Consider the following 16992-nt stretch of genomic DNA (forward strand, 5'->3'; position numbering starts at 1 on the left):
ATTACAATGACGCTTTCAGAATCATGTTTGGTTGAAAATTAACGCCTGTACAGAGGCTTAAAGTTCATAACATTTGGAGTCTCCGTTATAAACAAATAGAATTGCGCGAAAACTATTGCGCCTACTTTTGGCACACTTTTGAAGTATGACAAAACCCTCAACTTGTCATAGGTTTTATAAAATTTTAACAATAAATGCGATAGTTATAAACAAATAAAAGAAATGGGCACTTTTCTTGTTTTTTTTTGCAATAATAATTGTTTATTAACCGATTTTGATTTAATAAGTCTCATTTTGTAGATAATTTTACTCCCTATAAGTTGTCTGTGAGTCACTTTTCGCTAAAATTGATGGTTTTCCCTGCAAAGTGAAAAAACTGTTTTCCTCATTTGTTTAAATAGAAAAGATAGCTAATAAAAGTTTTTGACTCACGAGATGAGAGATGTCTTGGATTATGTTTCTTTAGACAATTTTACAAATAATCTCGCGGATAGGACTTTTTTCGAGTAAAAATTTAATTTGCTTGGTCTATTATGCTTCAAATAACACATGCGCTGCTTTAACCTCGCGTCATCCCGTTTGTCCAATACATGCTTTTTCACATGTACACAGTATTTTCAACCTATGAAGAATCTTAATTTCAATATTGGATAAATGCAAATTGAAAAATGGTTGCTCATGCTCATGAGACAACTGAAAGTTGCCAAATTATGTTATGTTGATTCTGATAAGGAAGAATATTATAGTTGTTTAAATTTTCGACTAATTTCTTGGTCACATTGGTCTATTTCGAAAGAAATAAGACGTATTCCTTTTCTATTTTTATTCAAAGTTACAATATAAGATAAATGTGATTTCTTAGATTACTCTAATGTCTTTTTTAACTATTGAATGTCTCTAATCTTGGCGTTTATCAATATTACTTAAAATCTTGTCCAAGAAGTACTGAACCGATGTGAACACCGGAGAGAACGTACAAAATTTCTTTTGATAAGAAACAACTCCGATGAAATAGGCTCGCCTCACGCCATCTCTTCTTTGGAACATAATAGCAGCACCACCAGAATCTCCATCACATATGGTCATCCCTAAAAATTGTAATTGAGTAACTACCAGTAAAAGGCTTAATTTAAGTTTTCTTACTGGAAGGCGTATCTAAACAAAACTGTTTGTTTCTTTCGAAATAAATATACTGGAACATACACGTTGATGGATTAAGAATGGGTGTAACGATGTACAATAACTTTTTGGACAGACTTTTTTTGTTAGTTCCATCCTGCAGACCCCATCCGGCTGTGATGACATATTGGCCTGTAAGACTGCTTAGTGGGGGCGAGGTAAGCGGAAGACAAAGTGGTTGCACAAAATCTGAAAAAAACTGACATTACGACTTTGGCATCAGTGTTAAGCAAATGTATTAAAATCAATCTGTCTTTCAATTATATCATTTAGACTTTTTTGGTAATTATGATTTGAGCCACTAGCAATATTTATTTGTGCCATTTCTACACATTCGCTTACGCATTCCAGTAAAATAAACAATAGTCAAACGTGACACCACGCTTGATAAGCACGTAGCTGCGAAACTATTAATCCAAGGGCAAACCTCACCAAAGCACCATCGTCTACGAATATAGAATCGGACCTCTGTAATTAAATAGTTTTCATTCGTGCGTATCATTCGTGGTTTAATTTTGCTACGGTTGCATCGAAGTACATAAAAATTAATTAACCCTAACATTACCATTAAACTCAGCTGGTGTCTCCAGTTCTACCAACATGAGATCATTACGTACCGTCCCTCGGCAGTAGTCCTCGAATATATAGCGCTTTATATTTATATCTTGGTAGGGTGGGGCACATACACCATTCTTGTCGCATTCGGTGCCATTGGCTTCGAATGTCTGACCTACTCTTACGCTGTAAAGAAACGGGTTTAAGACAGTGCCGCCAGGAGTGTTAAGTCTAGAATCTAGGCCAAAAAGCCTATAAATATGAAGATTTATGTTATAGGTGGTGTAGACTACAAGCCTATCGGAAAATTTCAAGGGGTCACATTTTTGTACGGTATTTCTAAAGTATATAGGTTAAATATTTTCTCGATTCTCTATATACATTTTTTTAACTTAAAGACAATGCCATCATAATTTCTACAGTATAAATTAAATTTCTCTTGAAATTAGGATAAAACTCATTTTGAACTTTTACAATTTCGGAGAATTGTTCCAACGAATATTTACGGCATTGCAATTTTCATTGTTTATGTTATATTTCTGATGAAAATTTGTAAATGCGGTACAGTTATTAATGACCTAAAAATGTAGTAAAAATTTAATGAAAAATATTATCAGCTATGTAAAATCCACTAGTTAAAAATAGGGCATTGTTTTTTTCATTTTTTTACTTATGAAAAGTCAATTACAGCCATAATATTTTGAATATAATATTTTTAGTTTATAACAAGGAATTTTCAAAATATTGTAATATGGGGGTTAAGATAGAGGGTTGCGCTCTGCATTCCTAACCCCTGTATCAGCAGATACGTACGGCGTCACTAAAACAGTTATCTACGTATCAATCCGAAACTTGCAGTATAAATGCCGTACTGTAGTAAATCACCAAAAACCGGGCCAAAATTGTTAGAAAATCAAAAATTTTCCTGGCTTCCGGTATTGCTATTTTTGTACGGCATTAGGTCGAGGTTAATTTTTTTTGTATAACCTATATACTTTAGATATGTACAAAAATGTTTTGCCGAAAACCACCACCCTTGGTGGACATGTTTAGCTTACCCGTGTACACACCTGTACCAACAAGAATTGACGGCATAGTTTCTAAAGTTATTGTTGTATGTAGTAGTATTGAATTATACGTAATTCATGCTGGGTCAAATGACCTCTTGAAAATTTCCGATGGGCTTGTAGTCTAGTAATGATAAAACTCACTCACATATTGCCGAATTCATCGCAATGAGCAGCCGATGCAACGAAGTATTTGGTGATAAGGGTTGCTCCACAATGGAAAAACGTATAGCCTGTTTTATATTTATTTCCTAATCTGGCTGCCCAGGGAAATTGTCCAAGCATGGCCTCTTTGCCATTAATAATCCGGTCGTCTTCATCTTCTCTAGCAGTAGAATCAAATCTTGTTCTTCCGCAATCACTTGGAAGATTTTTCCATAATTTGTCTTTGCTATTAGATGTTTGTCCTTAAAATGTTAGAAATGACAGTTTGTAGTATAACTTGTCATAAGTACAATCTGTAGCACGAACCAAAATATAAACATTTTCTTTACGTTTGTATAGAGTTTGGCAGTTTTGGATATCATGTAAATATTCATATTTATGTTTTTTTTTAGAAATTTCGCTTTTATAATCCAAGTTAATATTCACTTTTTAGATACGTTGTTAAACCCTTCATAAGTTTTCTTTAAACTTTTTTTTGTTATTACCATAGCACCGTCAATATGAAGGACGCCATCTTGAAATTTTTAAATTGTCATAACTTCTTAATGCCTTAATCGATTTCAGGAAAATTTATTTTTATGATATGGGAATAAAAATATTATTTTCCTGCGTAACGATAGAAGACTAATCAGAAAAGTATTGTAATTGTCTCCGTTCTCTAAAAAAAAATAAATGCAACGATATAGGTTTTTTTCATGGCTTGATAGACGATTTATTAAGGAAAATAAATACACAAGCCGATATCTTCTTTCGTTTTAAAGTTATTGCTAAAATAGTGATGTTATGCTTTATTTAATTCTTTAAATAACATTGACATAGTCAAAAATTTGAAAATATTTTATATCTATTTCTTTTACTTTTTACTTTTTACCTCATAAACCTTAGCACGTCTAGTTTTCTATATGTATACACCCGCTCCGTACCGTTAATGGATCACCCTGAATTTTTACATATACATATAGAAAGATTTGCCTTACCATACGCTATGAAAAAAACTAATGGTGAAATACATACTGCGAAGATTTTCATTGTAAAATTACAATTATTATAGGACTGCTAATGCTTCGTTCTATCAGATTTATAAAAGGAGAGTTATATAAAATATTTTTATTAAATTTTTAACCCACCTGCTACACCTACCCTTTTCTGGTTATTAATTGACTATGAAAATATAATATTGAGGTGGGAGTATCAGCAGCACAAGATGCAGAATCGATGTAATTTCAAAGCTAGAAAATTTCAAACAACGCTGAAGTTATACTCGAACATAACAAATTGTATATTATTGGAATGTAAGGCGATGGGGTGATAATTAAAAAGGTTATTGAATATACGAATACAATCCTTACCTTCTAATTTTCCATTTTCCATTTTCCTTCATTTTGTCTAACCGCAACTTGCCTACTACAACATGTGACCCTGAACAATGCTGCCAACTTTTCGGAATGAAAATGGGCACAATTCAAATTCTGTTTTACTTTTGGGACATCTTACATAAATATTAACACAAATTTTGTACCAACTTATAATTTTGTACCAACTCTAGAACGTAAATATATTGTCTGCAAATAATTAGATTTTATTGTTTATCGTCATTATAAATACAATCAAGTACAGGTAATCTACTTAGAAATAGGAGCAAGTATAGGTAATTTATATAAAACCTTCACTCCTATAGCGGACTCTTTCTTATCTGGGCATCTCATTTACAAGATGTAAATGTTGCCATTTATCTTTTATTGATTCCTTTTTTGTATCTATATGATTTTGGAAACTCTAATTTGTGCTTCAGGCTGACTCTCTGAAGGAGAAGAAGACACTTGAACATGACTGTGGATGACCGAATAGCCAGAAGCTTACATGCGATAGGTATTTTAATCATACCTGCATGTTTAAATCTTAATTTTAAACTAATTCATTGATATTAAATAGTAAAAGTGAAAAATGTTTAAATATATATTACTTACAATTATTTCAGGCTGCGGGAATGGAAAATATTTAAACGTAAACACATTAGTTTTCAATATAGGAGGAGACAAGTCAATGCGATTGAGCAAAGAGAAAAGGAAAACGAGGTAAGTATGAAAGATTTCTTTTTTCTATATTAAAAAGGATAATGGGAAGGTTAATTCTTTTAATCAGTCACGCGTTATAAATAAAAAGTTGGACATACAGTTATTTTTCAGCTAAAAATTACATGATTTGTGAATATTTCAGAATTACTGGCGCATTCGCCATTTTATCGAATTTTCATAACGATTTTCAGGTGATTTTTAAAACAGTAAGTCAAGGCAAATCGTTATTTATAAAAAGAAATGGTTATATTTAGTAGTTTAGTTGGATAATTAATTTGATTTAATGTGATTAATGTTTTCATTAAAAAAATTAGTCTATTTCATTGGAACCAAATAAATTGTCGTCGTGGTCAGTCATTTTATTAATAAGAAAGTCGTCGTTTTCCGTGGCTTTTGTAAATACTATGTGCAGGGACTGGACTGGACCCGGAAATCTCCCACGTGTTTGGATAACCTCTGAGTTTAAATAACTATCCAGATAGTTTAATATAAATAACCCTTAACTAATTCTTTTGAGGCGAGGGTTTATCTCATTACTTTTTTATTTTTTCACAGGTATGCCACAAAACTACAAACAAATACCTGCAGACAAAATGCCATATGTCTCACAAATCATACATAATCAATTGCAAAACCCATTTGTATGTAAGTATATCATTAATAAAATCCAAAATTAAATATTTATAAGCTTAGAAAGCTGACAGGGCGCCCTAGTCGTTTGAAGTTTTGAATCCCTAAATCCTGCAGGCGTATCATAAATTCCAGGCACGAAGCGGCCGGCTGTACGGTACTGTAGAGGCGCGGAATAGTTTTCTTATCGATGGGTAGAACTCATCGACTTCGAGGGCGCTCTGTCTTCCATGGGAGCCTTGTAATTTTAGCCTGGTGGAGCAATTTGCGATAAAGTGCTTCGAAGCCGTCGAATGACAATAAAGAGCAGCTGGTTCACGCAAAGAGGAAGCTGAAATGGTGTTTGAATACATTAAATCGGTTAGTAAGTCAAAAGGAACCTATTGGGTTGCAAAATTCACATCTTCCTGCCATTATCAATTTTTATTGCAGTTATTTATGTTGAGGTCTTATACGTAACTTTTTCTACGACGGAAAGGCAATAAAAACGATTAAGTGCTAAAGTCTAGTCTATAGTCAATCACAATTGACAATAATTTTAAGAAAAACATAGATTTTTGCCGATTTTTATTTATCGCAAAATTATTTTTGCAGTAAAAAAATTGGATTCGTGAAAAATTTTGGGGTTGACGGAAAATAACCTTAATCGCGTTGTTTTGAGCCTCCGTCCTGTAGACTATTTACATAATATACTGCTCTAAGTAACTGTTATTATTATTACAATTCCTTCAGAACGAGATCAGGGACCACAATGTGTGGTGAACACCCAAACGTATCCTCGTGTGGTTTGTTTATTGATCACCATACCTAATTAGAGGAACTGATTTGTTTCAGGCGTGAGAGTGCGTTCCTCTAATGGAGTTAGTTGGAGAAGTTTGCGAATTACAGTTAGTCGAACTAGTTGTGTTCGTTACGTAACCAAATTATTACCCTGTGACTAACACTGTATGTCTAGGTATATACAGAACAGGTAGAAGGTATATATGAGACTTGGCTACGGAAATTAATTCTTGGGCGACATGGTGCAACGTTTGTTAACAATAATATATTTAATGATTTGTACCTGGTTATACAGGGTGTGGCATGTATAATTTATAAAAATTAAACTACAGCTTCCTGATGATATTGGTAATAGAAAAGTCTTAAACGAAAAAGTTCTATTTTCGGTTTTTTTTGTGAATTAAAGTTTATTTATTCAACGAAAACTTGTTACTTTGTTGTACTTTGTTAATTTTTTAGTTTGTGCACAATCTAGTTTTACAATGAACCGAGAAAACAATGCATTTACTATTTCCGAACGTGTCGATATGGTGTTATTGTATGGTGCAGCCGGAGAAAATGCGCTCACGGCGACTAGGTTGTACCGGAAACGATGGCCACAACGTCATCCCCCCATGTGCAAATACAATCTTACAGTGCGTTCAGCGGCTGCAAGGTACGGGAAGTGTTATTCCTCGAGGAGATGGACGTTGTCAGCAAGGAAAGGTTGGAAAATCTTGACGAAGAACCCACAATTAGTACTCGGCGACTCGCACAGAAAGTAGGAACCTCATCTCGTACCGTACATCGCATCTTAAGGCGCCAGCTGTTGCACCCCTATCATCTGCAACCAATTCAACAGATTTTACCCCGGATTGTGATCAACAAATGCGTTTTTGCAGATGGTTTTTACGGCAATGTGCCAATCAAGTAGACTTTCCTGCTTATGTTTGTGTAACAAATGAGGCGACATTTACCCGTGATGAAGTGAATGTCCATAATATGCACATATGGGCCGATTAAAATTCTTACGCGATTAGGCAAACTCATTTTCAATATCGGTTCTCGGTAAATGTTTGGACTGGCATAATAGGCGATGTACTTGTGGGTCCCTATCTCTTTGAAGGACGACTAAATGGACGAACATATGCTTTTTGGAGAACCGGTTGCCTGAATTATTGGACGATGTGGCACCCGATCTAACTCCAATGGACTTTCAGCTTTAGAGTCAGTTGAAGTCATTGGTATACAAAGCTCCAATTGTTACGGTGGAAGAATTGCGAAATTGTATACTTGAAGTTGCTGACACAATTAGGGGAATACCTGGAATTTGGGTATATATTCGCCAAAATTGGGTGCGTCGATGCCATGCTTGTACCGCGTTAATGGGGATCAATTTCAACATTTTCTCTAGAAATGGTAAGTTTTATTTCATTTTGTTCCATGTTTTAATGGAGTTTGTACTCCGTACTACGTACACTAGTTGTGGTTTTGTTTGCGAACTCTTGCAGTAATACCAATGCATTTAAGATAGTAATTACTATTAATTATTATAATAAGAAAATATCAGTTTTTTAAAATATTTAGTTTTCTTAGTTTGTACTTTTTCATTGAAAAATTCCCCAAAAATCGAGAAGTATCTTTTTATCTTTTAACAACGATTTGCTTACGCGACTGGTCTACAGTAGGTAACTCCTCGTACAGCACACAGACAGGACCGTTCTAGAGAAAATATTTTGATCCATAATTGAACTTTAATGCACGAAAAAAAAAACGCACAAATAGAACTTTTTCGTATAAGACTTTTCTATTACAAATATCCTTAGGAAGCTGTAGTTCAATTTTTATAGATTATACACGCCACACCCTGTATAACTGCAAGTGGGCAAAGCCGACGTTCGATCGCCTTTCTAACGGGCACGCGACGAACCCTGGGCGATCTTCAGTAGGACGTCGACCCTCGGCAATCTGGCTCTGCCCTCAAAAGTGTTTTTGAAATTTGCTTGCAGTCTTCATACGACGAATGGTTTTAGTGGGTTGATTGGGGTATTTTCATAATATCATGTATTTTTACAGAACTGTTACAAATTATATTTTCCAAGAACGAAAACCATTCACGTCTTTATTCAACAATCGATATCCCTGATCTTTGTTGCACAATTTGTATTAATTTAACTTTTTAATTTTAAAGCGGTGGCATTCTCACGATGAGCGTCCGAGCTTGAGGTCAAAGGCGTCAGTCGATTTACAATTACATGTTAATCGAAGCATATAACCGACGCGATAAGTGATAAGTGGTGCTGAAACCCCTTTCCATTTGCACTTTAATTGTCTACAAAAAGAGGATTGTTTACGGCGGGGTGGAAGTTTTATGGACTTTATCAACGCGAGCGTTTCGAGACAAGGTTTAAATTAAACGTGTTTGTTGGTAGCTTTTAATCAGTCCTGGATTCAATTTTTGCTTACGCAGCATACAATGCTGGGTGCTCTTTTAAATCTTTAAAAGACAACATTTTTTTCTCTTTTGACTCTTATTACGAAGAAAGCATCTGGAATAAACAATGACGTTTTTACTTTTCGTTGTCTAATAAACTAGTCATCAGTTTTTAGAAAATGTTTCCGATCACTCTCTGGTAATACGAGAGAGCAACGTTGCTGATCTAGAATTTAATGGAACGCAGAACTCGATAAAATAATGTCAAAGAGCTGTCTGCGCAAACAGGTTGGGACATACCATAAAGCTTTGCTTTACTTTCCATAGATTATGGAAAACGATTGGGGTGGTTTATAGAAAACATAAGTGTTGTAATAAAACACATATTCATTGTTTTCGTTTGCTTGCTATTGTTAACAGAAAAAATATTTTTATCGTTGCTTCGCAGACTTGGATTTGGATTTGGAGCTAATGTCTAGGTCAATTTTGTCCACCATCCAGTCTACAAAAGAGGACACATCTGTATACATTACAGGACTACCTTCACCCTTTTGACACAACTGTAGATTATGTGAAGCAACCCCAACTATGTATTTTCGCATCACGGGGTTTTCGTTAGTTTTCATCGACACCATTAAAGGGCCGCCAGAATCTCCCACGCAAGGATCATCGACTGAAAAAGAGTGGTTCAATCAGTTACTTCTTTAAGGTCTATTCTGAGTTTTATTTAACTTTTATTATGTAAAGTATGACTACGTCGTTTCCATACCCAAATGTTCATGTTTTACTTACCACATTCTGGATATCCCACACAAAGCTCGTTCTCGTTCAACTTACGTATGTAGTTTTTATTGCACTCATCACGGTCTACTATAGGTGCTTCGACGTACTGTAAGTCTCTCTCTTTTCTAAATTTGCTGCTATCTACCACACCCCATCCCGAGTAAGTCACGCCCCATCCTACAGTAGTAATACTCTGTTTTCGAAGATAGTCTAGTGTTAACGTTTCTCTCGGAACGCAGATTGGTCGCACGAATTCTGAAATGAAACTCATATAGGCTGTTGTTGCCTAAAGCACTTTGGGTTGTATTGCATCAACTCTAATTCCTGTTGGTTTGTACAATAGTTACCGTTAATTGTAGCAGGTTTCTTCAGTGACAGTATGCTCATATCATTGACGTTCGTGACCCGACAGTGAGCGGAAAATAAATGCGTATCTATATCTATGTCTTGATATGGCGGAGCGCACTTATTGCCTTGGCAGTCCTTCTCATTATTTAGGTTATTGTCTCCCAATCTGACTCTGAAACGAAATATTTGGATTGGCCTTATACTGACGTTCAGAAACCTTATCAGTATCAGATTGCTGATGGTTAACGTTTACATAAGCGGCAGCTCTCCCTACTGGTCGAACGAAATTTTTTGAGTGCCATTTACAAGCTCGACAAATTGGATATAAGACAGAAATATGGCAACAATCAATATTGTTCAGTTGGTGTAGAAGATTTAACAACTTAAAGTCGTCCCCATAGAGTAAATAATCGACATCGAGGAATTCAGCAAGATCATTTATAAAAATAACAAATAACAGTGGCCCCAGGACTGACCCTTGCGGAACCCCTGGAGATTGATAGAAGTTACATTATTGAAATACACGATTATGTACAAATGAATTGAAAGAAATATACAGGGTGTTAAAAAAAGAGTGTACAATATTTAAGGAGATAATAGTATGAACCAATATAAGCAGAAAAGTCTCAATAAAGATGGGTCCGCAAAGTAACGGTTGCGGAGATATGGAATGTTTTATGTTTTTTAGCCCCTTTTTTATTTTGCAAAAACGTTGTGTATTTTCTTATACCTCTGCTTACCTCAACTTTCTGCAGAACACACTGTATGAGTTTTTGGAAGACATTCCTTTGAATCAGAGGCAATAAATGTGGTTCCAGCATGATGGTGCTCCAGCTCATTTTTCCATGGCCGTTAGAGAGCATTTACACCAAACTTTTCCACATAAATGGGTAGGAAGGGCCGGACCTGTTTTATGGCCTCCAAGATCGCCTGATCTGAACCCTCTAGATTTCTTTGTTTGGGGATATTTGAAGACATTAGTGTATGGTACTCCTGAAAATAGCCTGGAAGAGCTGCAGCTACGGATTAATCAAAAGTGTCAAGAAATCCAAACCAAGGAGGGTGTTTTCGAAAGAGTTCGAATATCGTTGAGACGAAGATGTCGTGCCTGCTTGGAAATGGACGGAGGGCACTTTGAACATTTTCTGTAACTTTGTTTTTTGTTTGTTAAAAGCTTGCTTTGTCGGTTTATTCCTAATAAAATAAAATGTTTGAAAAACGAATAGTGGTCCATATCTCCGCAACCGTTACTTTGCGGACCCATGTTTATTTTGATTCACACTATTACCTCCTGAAATATTTTACACTCTTTTTTTAACACCCTGTATATGGGCGGTCTAAGTTCTAACGCAGTGAGTGTAGGTCGAGTTTAATCGATGACTTTGTTCCTAGTGCACTAGAATCAGTTTCCAAACAATGAATTTTGATGTTCTGACTATTAAATACTGTTTTGGACTGCTCTAGGAACAAAGCTATTGTAAACACACCGACAAAGATGTCGTCCTTTATGCGAAAACTGTCGTTTAAGCAAAGCGAGTACGCTGACCATAAGCCTCTGTGTCACTTACATATTACTCTGCTGTCCACAATGAGCTGCAGTAAGTACGTAGCTCGGGTGAATCAGCGATCCCGAGCAATAAAAGAACTTTGATTTAAAATCATGTACTCCAATCCTAGCTATCCATGGAAATTCGCCCAACTTTGCATGCGTGACGTTAATAATACCAGCTGCTTTGTCATCATCAGCATATCTTGTTTTGCCACAGTCCTGCGGAAAATCATCGAGGGAAAATCCGTTAAGATCTAAAAGATGCAAGAAATATTTTTTTTAATCTTCAAATCTAAATTAGTGATATTGAAATTTGGAAATAAACGTGCTAATGGTAGCCTAGGCATATTTACTTATATTACCAGCACTGAGGTTAATTCTACTATCCCCTTCAACCACTTCACTGAAGTTTAGTAACTTTTAGTTGATAGTACCAATGGTGTAATGTTGGTTGTCTACGCTTGATGTTTACTTGGGTAATCATTTATGATGGGTCTGTATATAGGGTGTTTCTTAAATAAGGGTGTTCCTTGAGAAGGGTGATAGATATACGCCGGCTGCAACACACAACGCACGTGCACAAGATGCACAGGGTCGACTTACATTTATGGTTAATTTTCTAAATCAATTTTCTCGAAAACAGAAGTTTAGGTTGTTTCAGGTTTTCTTAAAAACGTGAAATAGCAGGATAAAACTTTTTATAGGTTAGGTTAGGACCATAAAAATAGCTACATTTTGACGCCAAAAAGGGTTTGATATATTTTTTTGTCATCAAGCAATTTAGTGAGTAAAAAATAAATAATGATAGTGAATTGAGGAACACAACGCTAACGAAAAGACATTTGATTACCAAAACAAAATGCGTTTATAAAAGAATCTACCCCATCAAAATGTCAATAAAAAAAGTTATGTGCAATGAATCCAGCTATCCATATTTGTACTATTAGTGGAGTCAAGATAGATTGTGACTTCGCGAAAATTACTGGAAGAGAGACCTTTTTATTTTTCGCTTTGTAAAGTTGTCAGAAACAACATGTAAAAAGTTACCAACTGTAGAGTGTACGTTAAATTATTTATTTAACAAATTAGTTGCAATATTACAGTTTTTGCAAAATATATAAAAAAAATTAATTAAAAAAAATTACTGCGCCATTCGAAAGAACTGGAAATTTTACATAAAAAATGTTAATAAAGTTTTTTTCTAAAATGCGAATTGAGGGCTGAAGAATTTTTTTTCTAGCGTACGAAAAATAAGACGCGGCCCCGAGCGCACTACACTAAATTTGTTATAACTTTTGATCTAATTGATCAAATCGACCTCACAAAAATTTAAATGAAACAAGAGTCATCCGGCTATAAAAATTTTATGTCTTTAAAACAACAAAGTTACGTCATTCTATAATTTTGTACAATGAAAATGAAGTAGCTGTCATTCTTTTAATTTTTAAAATAAATATCTGTAACTTTCACAGATTACTCTTCAAATGACCATTGAAACAGTGACCGATATAGAAAAAATCTTAAAAATTTAATTTGAAAAATATTGAGTCCAACATATTCAACAATTTTAAAAAATCACTAATTTTACATTTTAGGCCATACTTTATAGATAAAAAACTATAGTTGTAAACGAGAAATTGAAACTTTATGAGAGCACTTTTTAAAGCTTAAAATCTCTACTTTAAGATGGTGCATTTTATTTTCCTTAAACAAATTGAAATAATAGTTGAAAAAACAGAAAATAACAAAAAATAAAAATATTTCATGAAAAATCTGTGAAATTTATTGTTAAATAAAGTTTAATAATGAACAACAAAATTTTTTTTGTTTAATAAGTCATCAAAGAATTAAGCTAAGACCTTAAGAAAAGTAAATCCAGCGAAAAATATTTTTTTTATTTATAGTAATAAGTGGAAAATTGTTATAACAGCAAAAAATAATGATTTTTGATGAATTGTTTTAATATTCATTTTTAAAACGTATATTCTGTATCTGAAATTGCGAATATAAGTTCTTTTATTGATGTAGACACAGATATGAGTTTAGGTGACGAAACTAAGCAGTGAGCACACCAAATATTTTTTTGTTACTTACAGTTTTATTTATTTTAAAAGCGTTTTTCGTTTACAAGAATTAAATAATTATTATTATAAATGGTATAAGAATATGTTTTTTAAGTTTTCGAGTAAGCTGCAGTCATCAGTGTGTTAAAACGTGTATTATTCACATATTTTTTCCATTTTGAGGTTATACCTACTCTGGTACACTTGTAATTCTTTAATGTAATATTATTACTTAATATTACAAATAATCTTGTTTGCATTTAATGTATTTATATTCGTTTTCTTTTATGCTAAACCTATAAATGTATGAGTTTAATATTTATATATGAATATTGATCCATTTTTAAAATAATTAATGAATAAATAAGTGGATTTTGATTTTGTAATATTGTATTTAAAATCAAAAATTTTTTTTTCAATTTTATTGGCTCAAAGCCTTAATTGCCCTGTTATTTTTGAAGAAGAGCAAGAACTCGATTAATTATTTTGCAATAAATTAGTTTAGCCATTTATAATTTTCATTTTTCGAACCTCTATATTACAATATGAGCGAGTTTGATTTAAAATCGATAATTGTTAAATAAATTGTTTAAAATAGTCGTCCATATTGGATCAACCACTTTGAATTTTCATTTCATTTATTGTCAATTTGAAAGAATTCGATTTAAAATTCATTGAATTATTTTAAATGTTCTTAAAAAACTATTTATTATTGTTTAAACAATTAAAAAACAATTAGCGTACAAAAATAAGTTATAACTTTTTTCTAATACTTATCTCCAAGTAATTTCAAAAGGTTTTAGGAGAATCCATGCTTCCCATAATTATTTCGAAATAATGCGTAATTTTAAGCTACCTTGACTACACTATATTTAATATACCTGAATAGGAAACGTTTCTGAGAAAAAATTAACTGTATGTTTTGGTAAGTAGATTGCGTCCTCTAGTGGCCGCGCTACGAAGTTGAAAAATATTTCCAGCGATTTTTTTTGGTTGATTTAGTAATCAAAATGTTAGCAAAAATTTCTTCAATATCGTGCTTTGACGACACAGTACAAGCAATAAATATGTTTAATACTACAGGCAGATAAATATGAGAAATGGGCGAAAACTGAGATATCGTGCTCGAAAGCGAAGATATATTCTTACCTGATATAACAAGAGGAAATACATACAAAACGTATGCTTTGAAATATCTCATTTTAGTGTACGAGTTATTCATGAGTTTTATTCTATACCTTTTTGAAGACTAAGGTTGAAAATTGCACCCACAGAAAACAATTTAATTTGGATGTTAAGTGTACTGTGTCACAATAAAATACACCAGGTAATTATATTTCTATTTTTATAGCAACTCGGCCATAAAGTATGCCAGAATCAAATTTCGTTTAAAATTAAATAATATTTTACGGTGAAACAAATAAAAGTCTCAAGAATTTTCAAGGGAGGTAAACAGAACCCGCGCGAACGTTATCAGAAAGATGCATTTTGCTGCAATTAAACCCACATAGGTACGAAGTAAATTACAGTTGCGACTTTGCGATCTAGCCACGTTTGGAATTGCGCCAAATTGGGCGTTAGCAGTTGACTTGCGCGATTAGTTGTCCATTAAATTTCGCGTTAATACGGGTGCAGTTTTTAAACGAGGGTAATAGACGGCTTGGTCGCCGTAAAAAACGAGTTTGCAGCGAAAGTACATTTAAATTCACTGTATTCAGTAAAATTATACGTCGCCTCATTTCGGTGACACTTTTTATGCCGATGTATTGCTATTCTAATCTATTTAAAGAAGCAATTACTGACTATATTGGCTCTAAGTTCGCAAACTTAAATTTTAATCGTACTGGCCAGGTACATGTATCTGGTTGTATAACTGCAAGTTGTCAAAGTCGACGTTCGACCGCCTTACTAACGGGAACGCTTTGAAATCTGGACGACCTTCGGTGTCAGCCCTCGAGAATCTTGAACGTACTCTAGCTTTGGAGCGGCTTGAGGTTCTTCCTGGCTGATCGACGTTTGACTTGGAAAATGGGACAAAATTCCGACTTCACTAGTCGAAGCGGTTTTCGAATCTGGAGGTTGACTTTGAAAGTGTGGTGTTGAAGTAAATGGATGCAATATACAATAAAAAATGAATGTTTACACTTGTATCTTAAATAGATTTAGGTGGTATTGTTTCATAGTAGGTAACAATAATTGTAATATTCGTGTACAGCGTATTTTAATAACGATTAACAGGCGTTTGCACACTGCGTATGTGTTAGTTGGACTCTTGTTTCATTGAAAACAACCGGTAAATATTTATTCCCTTTGTCGAGAAGTCAAACTGTCTTTTATAAGGCCGGTTTATTGTGCTGTAAGCCTTGCATCTACCTTTGCAGTCGCTTATTACAAAGGAAAGACCAAAACTGACTCGAGCGGAGCTAGATTAAGCGGAATTAGGATTGAGGATACAAAGCTTTATTTATTGTGTGCAGAGAGCGCTTCGAGTGTTTTATTTCAAATTTAGTTTCTATAAAATCTATCCGTTCGTAATTAAATAATGATCTTCGAAAAGTCGAGTAAAGTATGATACCAGTTTTATCAGAAAAGTTGCTATAAGGCCTCAAGGGCTATAGAATGCGTCGTGCGAGTCTCTCAAGATCGAATTCTTGACCAGCACGCGATATAATAATGTAGAATAGTAATGAGCCGACCCTACGTCACGAAGGTCTCCTGTCAAAAATGTAATTTGCATAAATTAAGTCGTATTACTCGGACATGCATCGAGATGGCATAGGTCGATTCAGAATAGTGTGGAATTAATGTGGAAGAATAGTGTGGTTTATACAAAGATCGCTAGATCCGAACTCATGTATAGAAAGAATAACAAGCAGAAAAGAATAAGCTCATGTATAAAAATTGTCTTAAAAACAAGCTTTTAGTGGAGTCATTTTATTTTCGTTTTCTTCTCAGCAAAACCCTTTCATTTGATACCAATATCATGGGGGTGCATAAAGAATAACTGGTCCGCCATCTTTGGAAGTCCGCCATATTGGATTTAGAATGACGTCACTTAGCTAACCATGCATTGTCATCCAAACTAAACGTGTATATAAAATTTCAGCAGCAGTAACATTGTGACGTCCTGTATCATTATGGCTTATTAACGACCTGTTCACGTCATTTCGAAAAAGGTTATAAATGACGGAAAGGGGCAACCACAAAGAAATAGAAGAACACGTCGATACTACAACCGTTTCTCCCCTTTCACACGTTGAAAAGATTAATCGGGTACTTGTTTTTAATTTATATTTAAATAAGCTGCCTTAATAATGGCAGGCTTTCATGATCGCTAATCTGAATAACCGTAGTTGGAACAAATAACAGACTTTACTGGCGAAGC

General features: G+C 34.1%; 2 protein-coding genes across 2 annotated transcripts in view; both read right to left on the minus strand.

Annotated features, from left to right (window-relative positions):
- LOC108911612 (vitamin K-dependent protein C-like) overlaps nt 1-4347 on the minus strand; it is a 10022-nt gene extending 5675 nt beyond the window's left edge. Inside the window, exons 1-4 of the mRNA XM_018716589.1 lie at nt 4316-4347; nt 1745-1986; nt 1144-1368; nt 924-1088 (exon numbers count right to left, since the gene is read on the minus strand). Of these exons, the coding sequence (XP_018572105.1) occupies nt 924-1088; nt 1144-1368; nt 1745-1986; nt 4316-4347 (664 nt within the window). The remainder of the gene's footprint in view (nt 1-923; nt 1089-1143; nt 1369-1744; nt 1987-4315) is intronic.
- Nucleotides 4348-9267: 4920 nt separating this feature from the next.
- LOC108911626 (venom protease-like) lies at nt 9268-14838 on the minus strand. The gene is made up of 5 exons (XM_018716603.1): nt 14757-14838; nt 11564-11798; nt 9995-10167; nt 9657-9902; nt 9268-9537 (listed from the first exon to the last, which is right to left on the minus strand). Exons 1-5 carry the CDS (start codon nt 14827-14829, stop codon nt 9296-9298), a joined length of 969 nt encoding a protein of 322 aa, XP_018572119.1. The 5' UTR covers nt 14830-14838; the 3' UTR covers nt 9268-9295.
- Nucleotides 14839-16992: the final 2154 nt, after the last annotated feature.

The sequence above is a fragment of the Anoplophora glabripennis genome, unplaced genomic scaffold (assembly GCF_000390285.2).
Source record: "Anoplophora glabripennis isolate ALB-LARVAE unplaced genomic scaffold, Agla_2.0 scaffold136, whole genome shotgun sequence".
NCBI classification, from domain to species: domain Eukaryota; kingdom Metazoa; phylum Arthropoda; class Insecta; order Coleoptera; family Cerambycidae; genus Anoplophora; species Anoplophora glabripennis.

Excerpts from the sequence above, each read along its gene's own strand:
- LOC108911626 (XM_018716603.1), bottom strand. The coding sequence starts at position 14,829 with ATGAATAACTCGTACACTAAAATGAGATATTTCAAAGCATACGTTTTG. Across the intron at positions 11,799-14,756 it reads ATTTCCTCTTGTTATATCAG|ATCTTAACGGATTTTCCCTC; the intron begins GTAAGAATATAT and ends TGCATCTTTTAG. Across the intron at positions 9,538-9,656 it reads TGTGGGATATCCAGAATGTG|TCGATGATCCTTGCGTGGGA; the intron begins GTAAGTAAAACA and ends ACTCTTTTTCAG.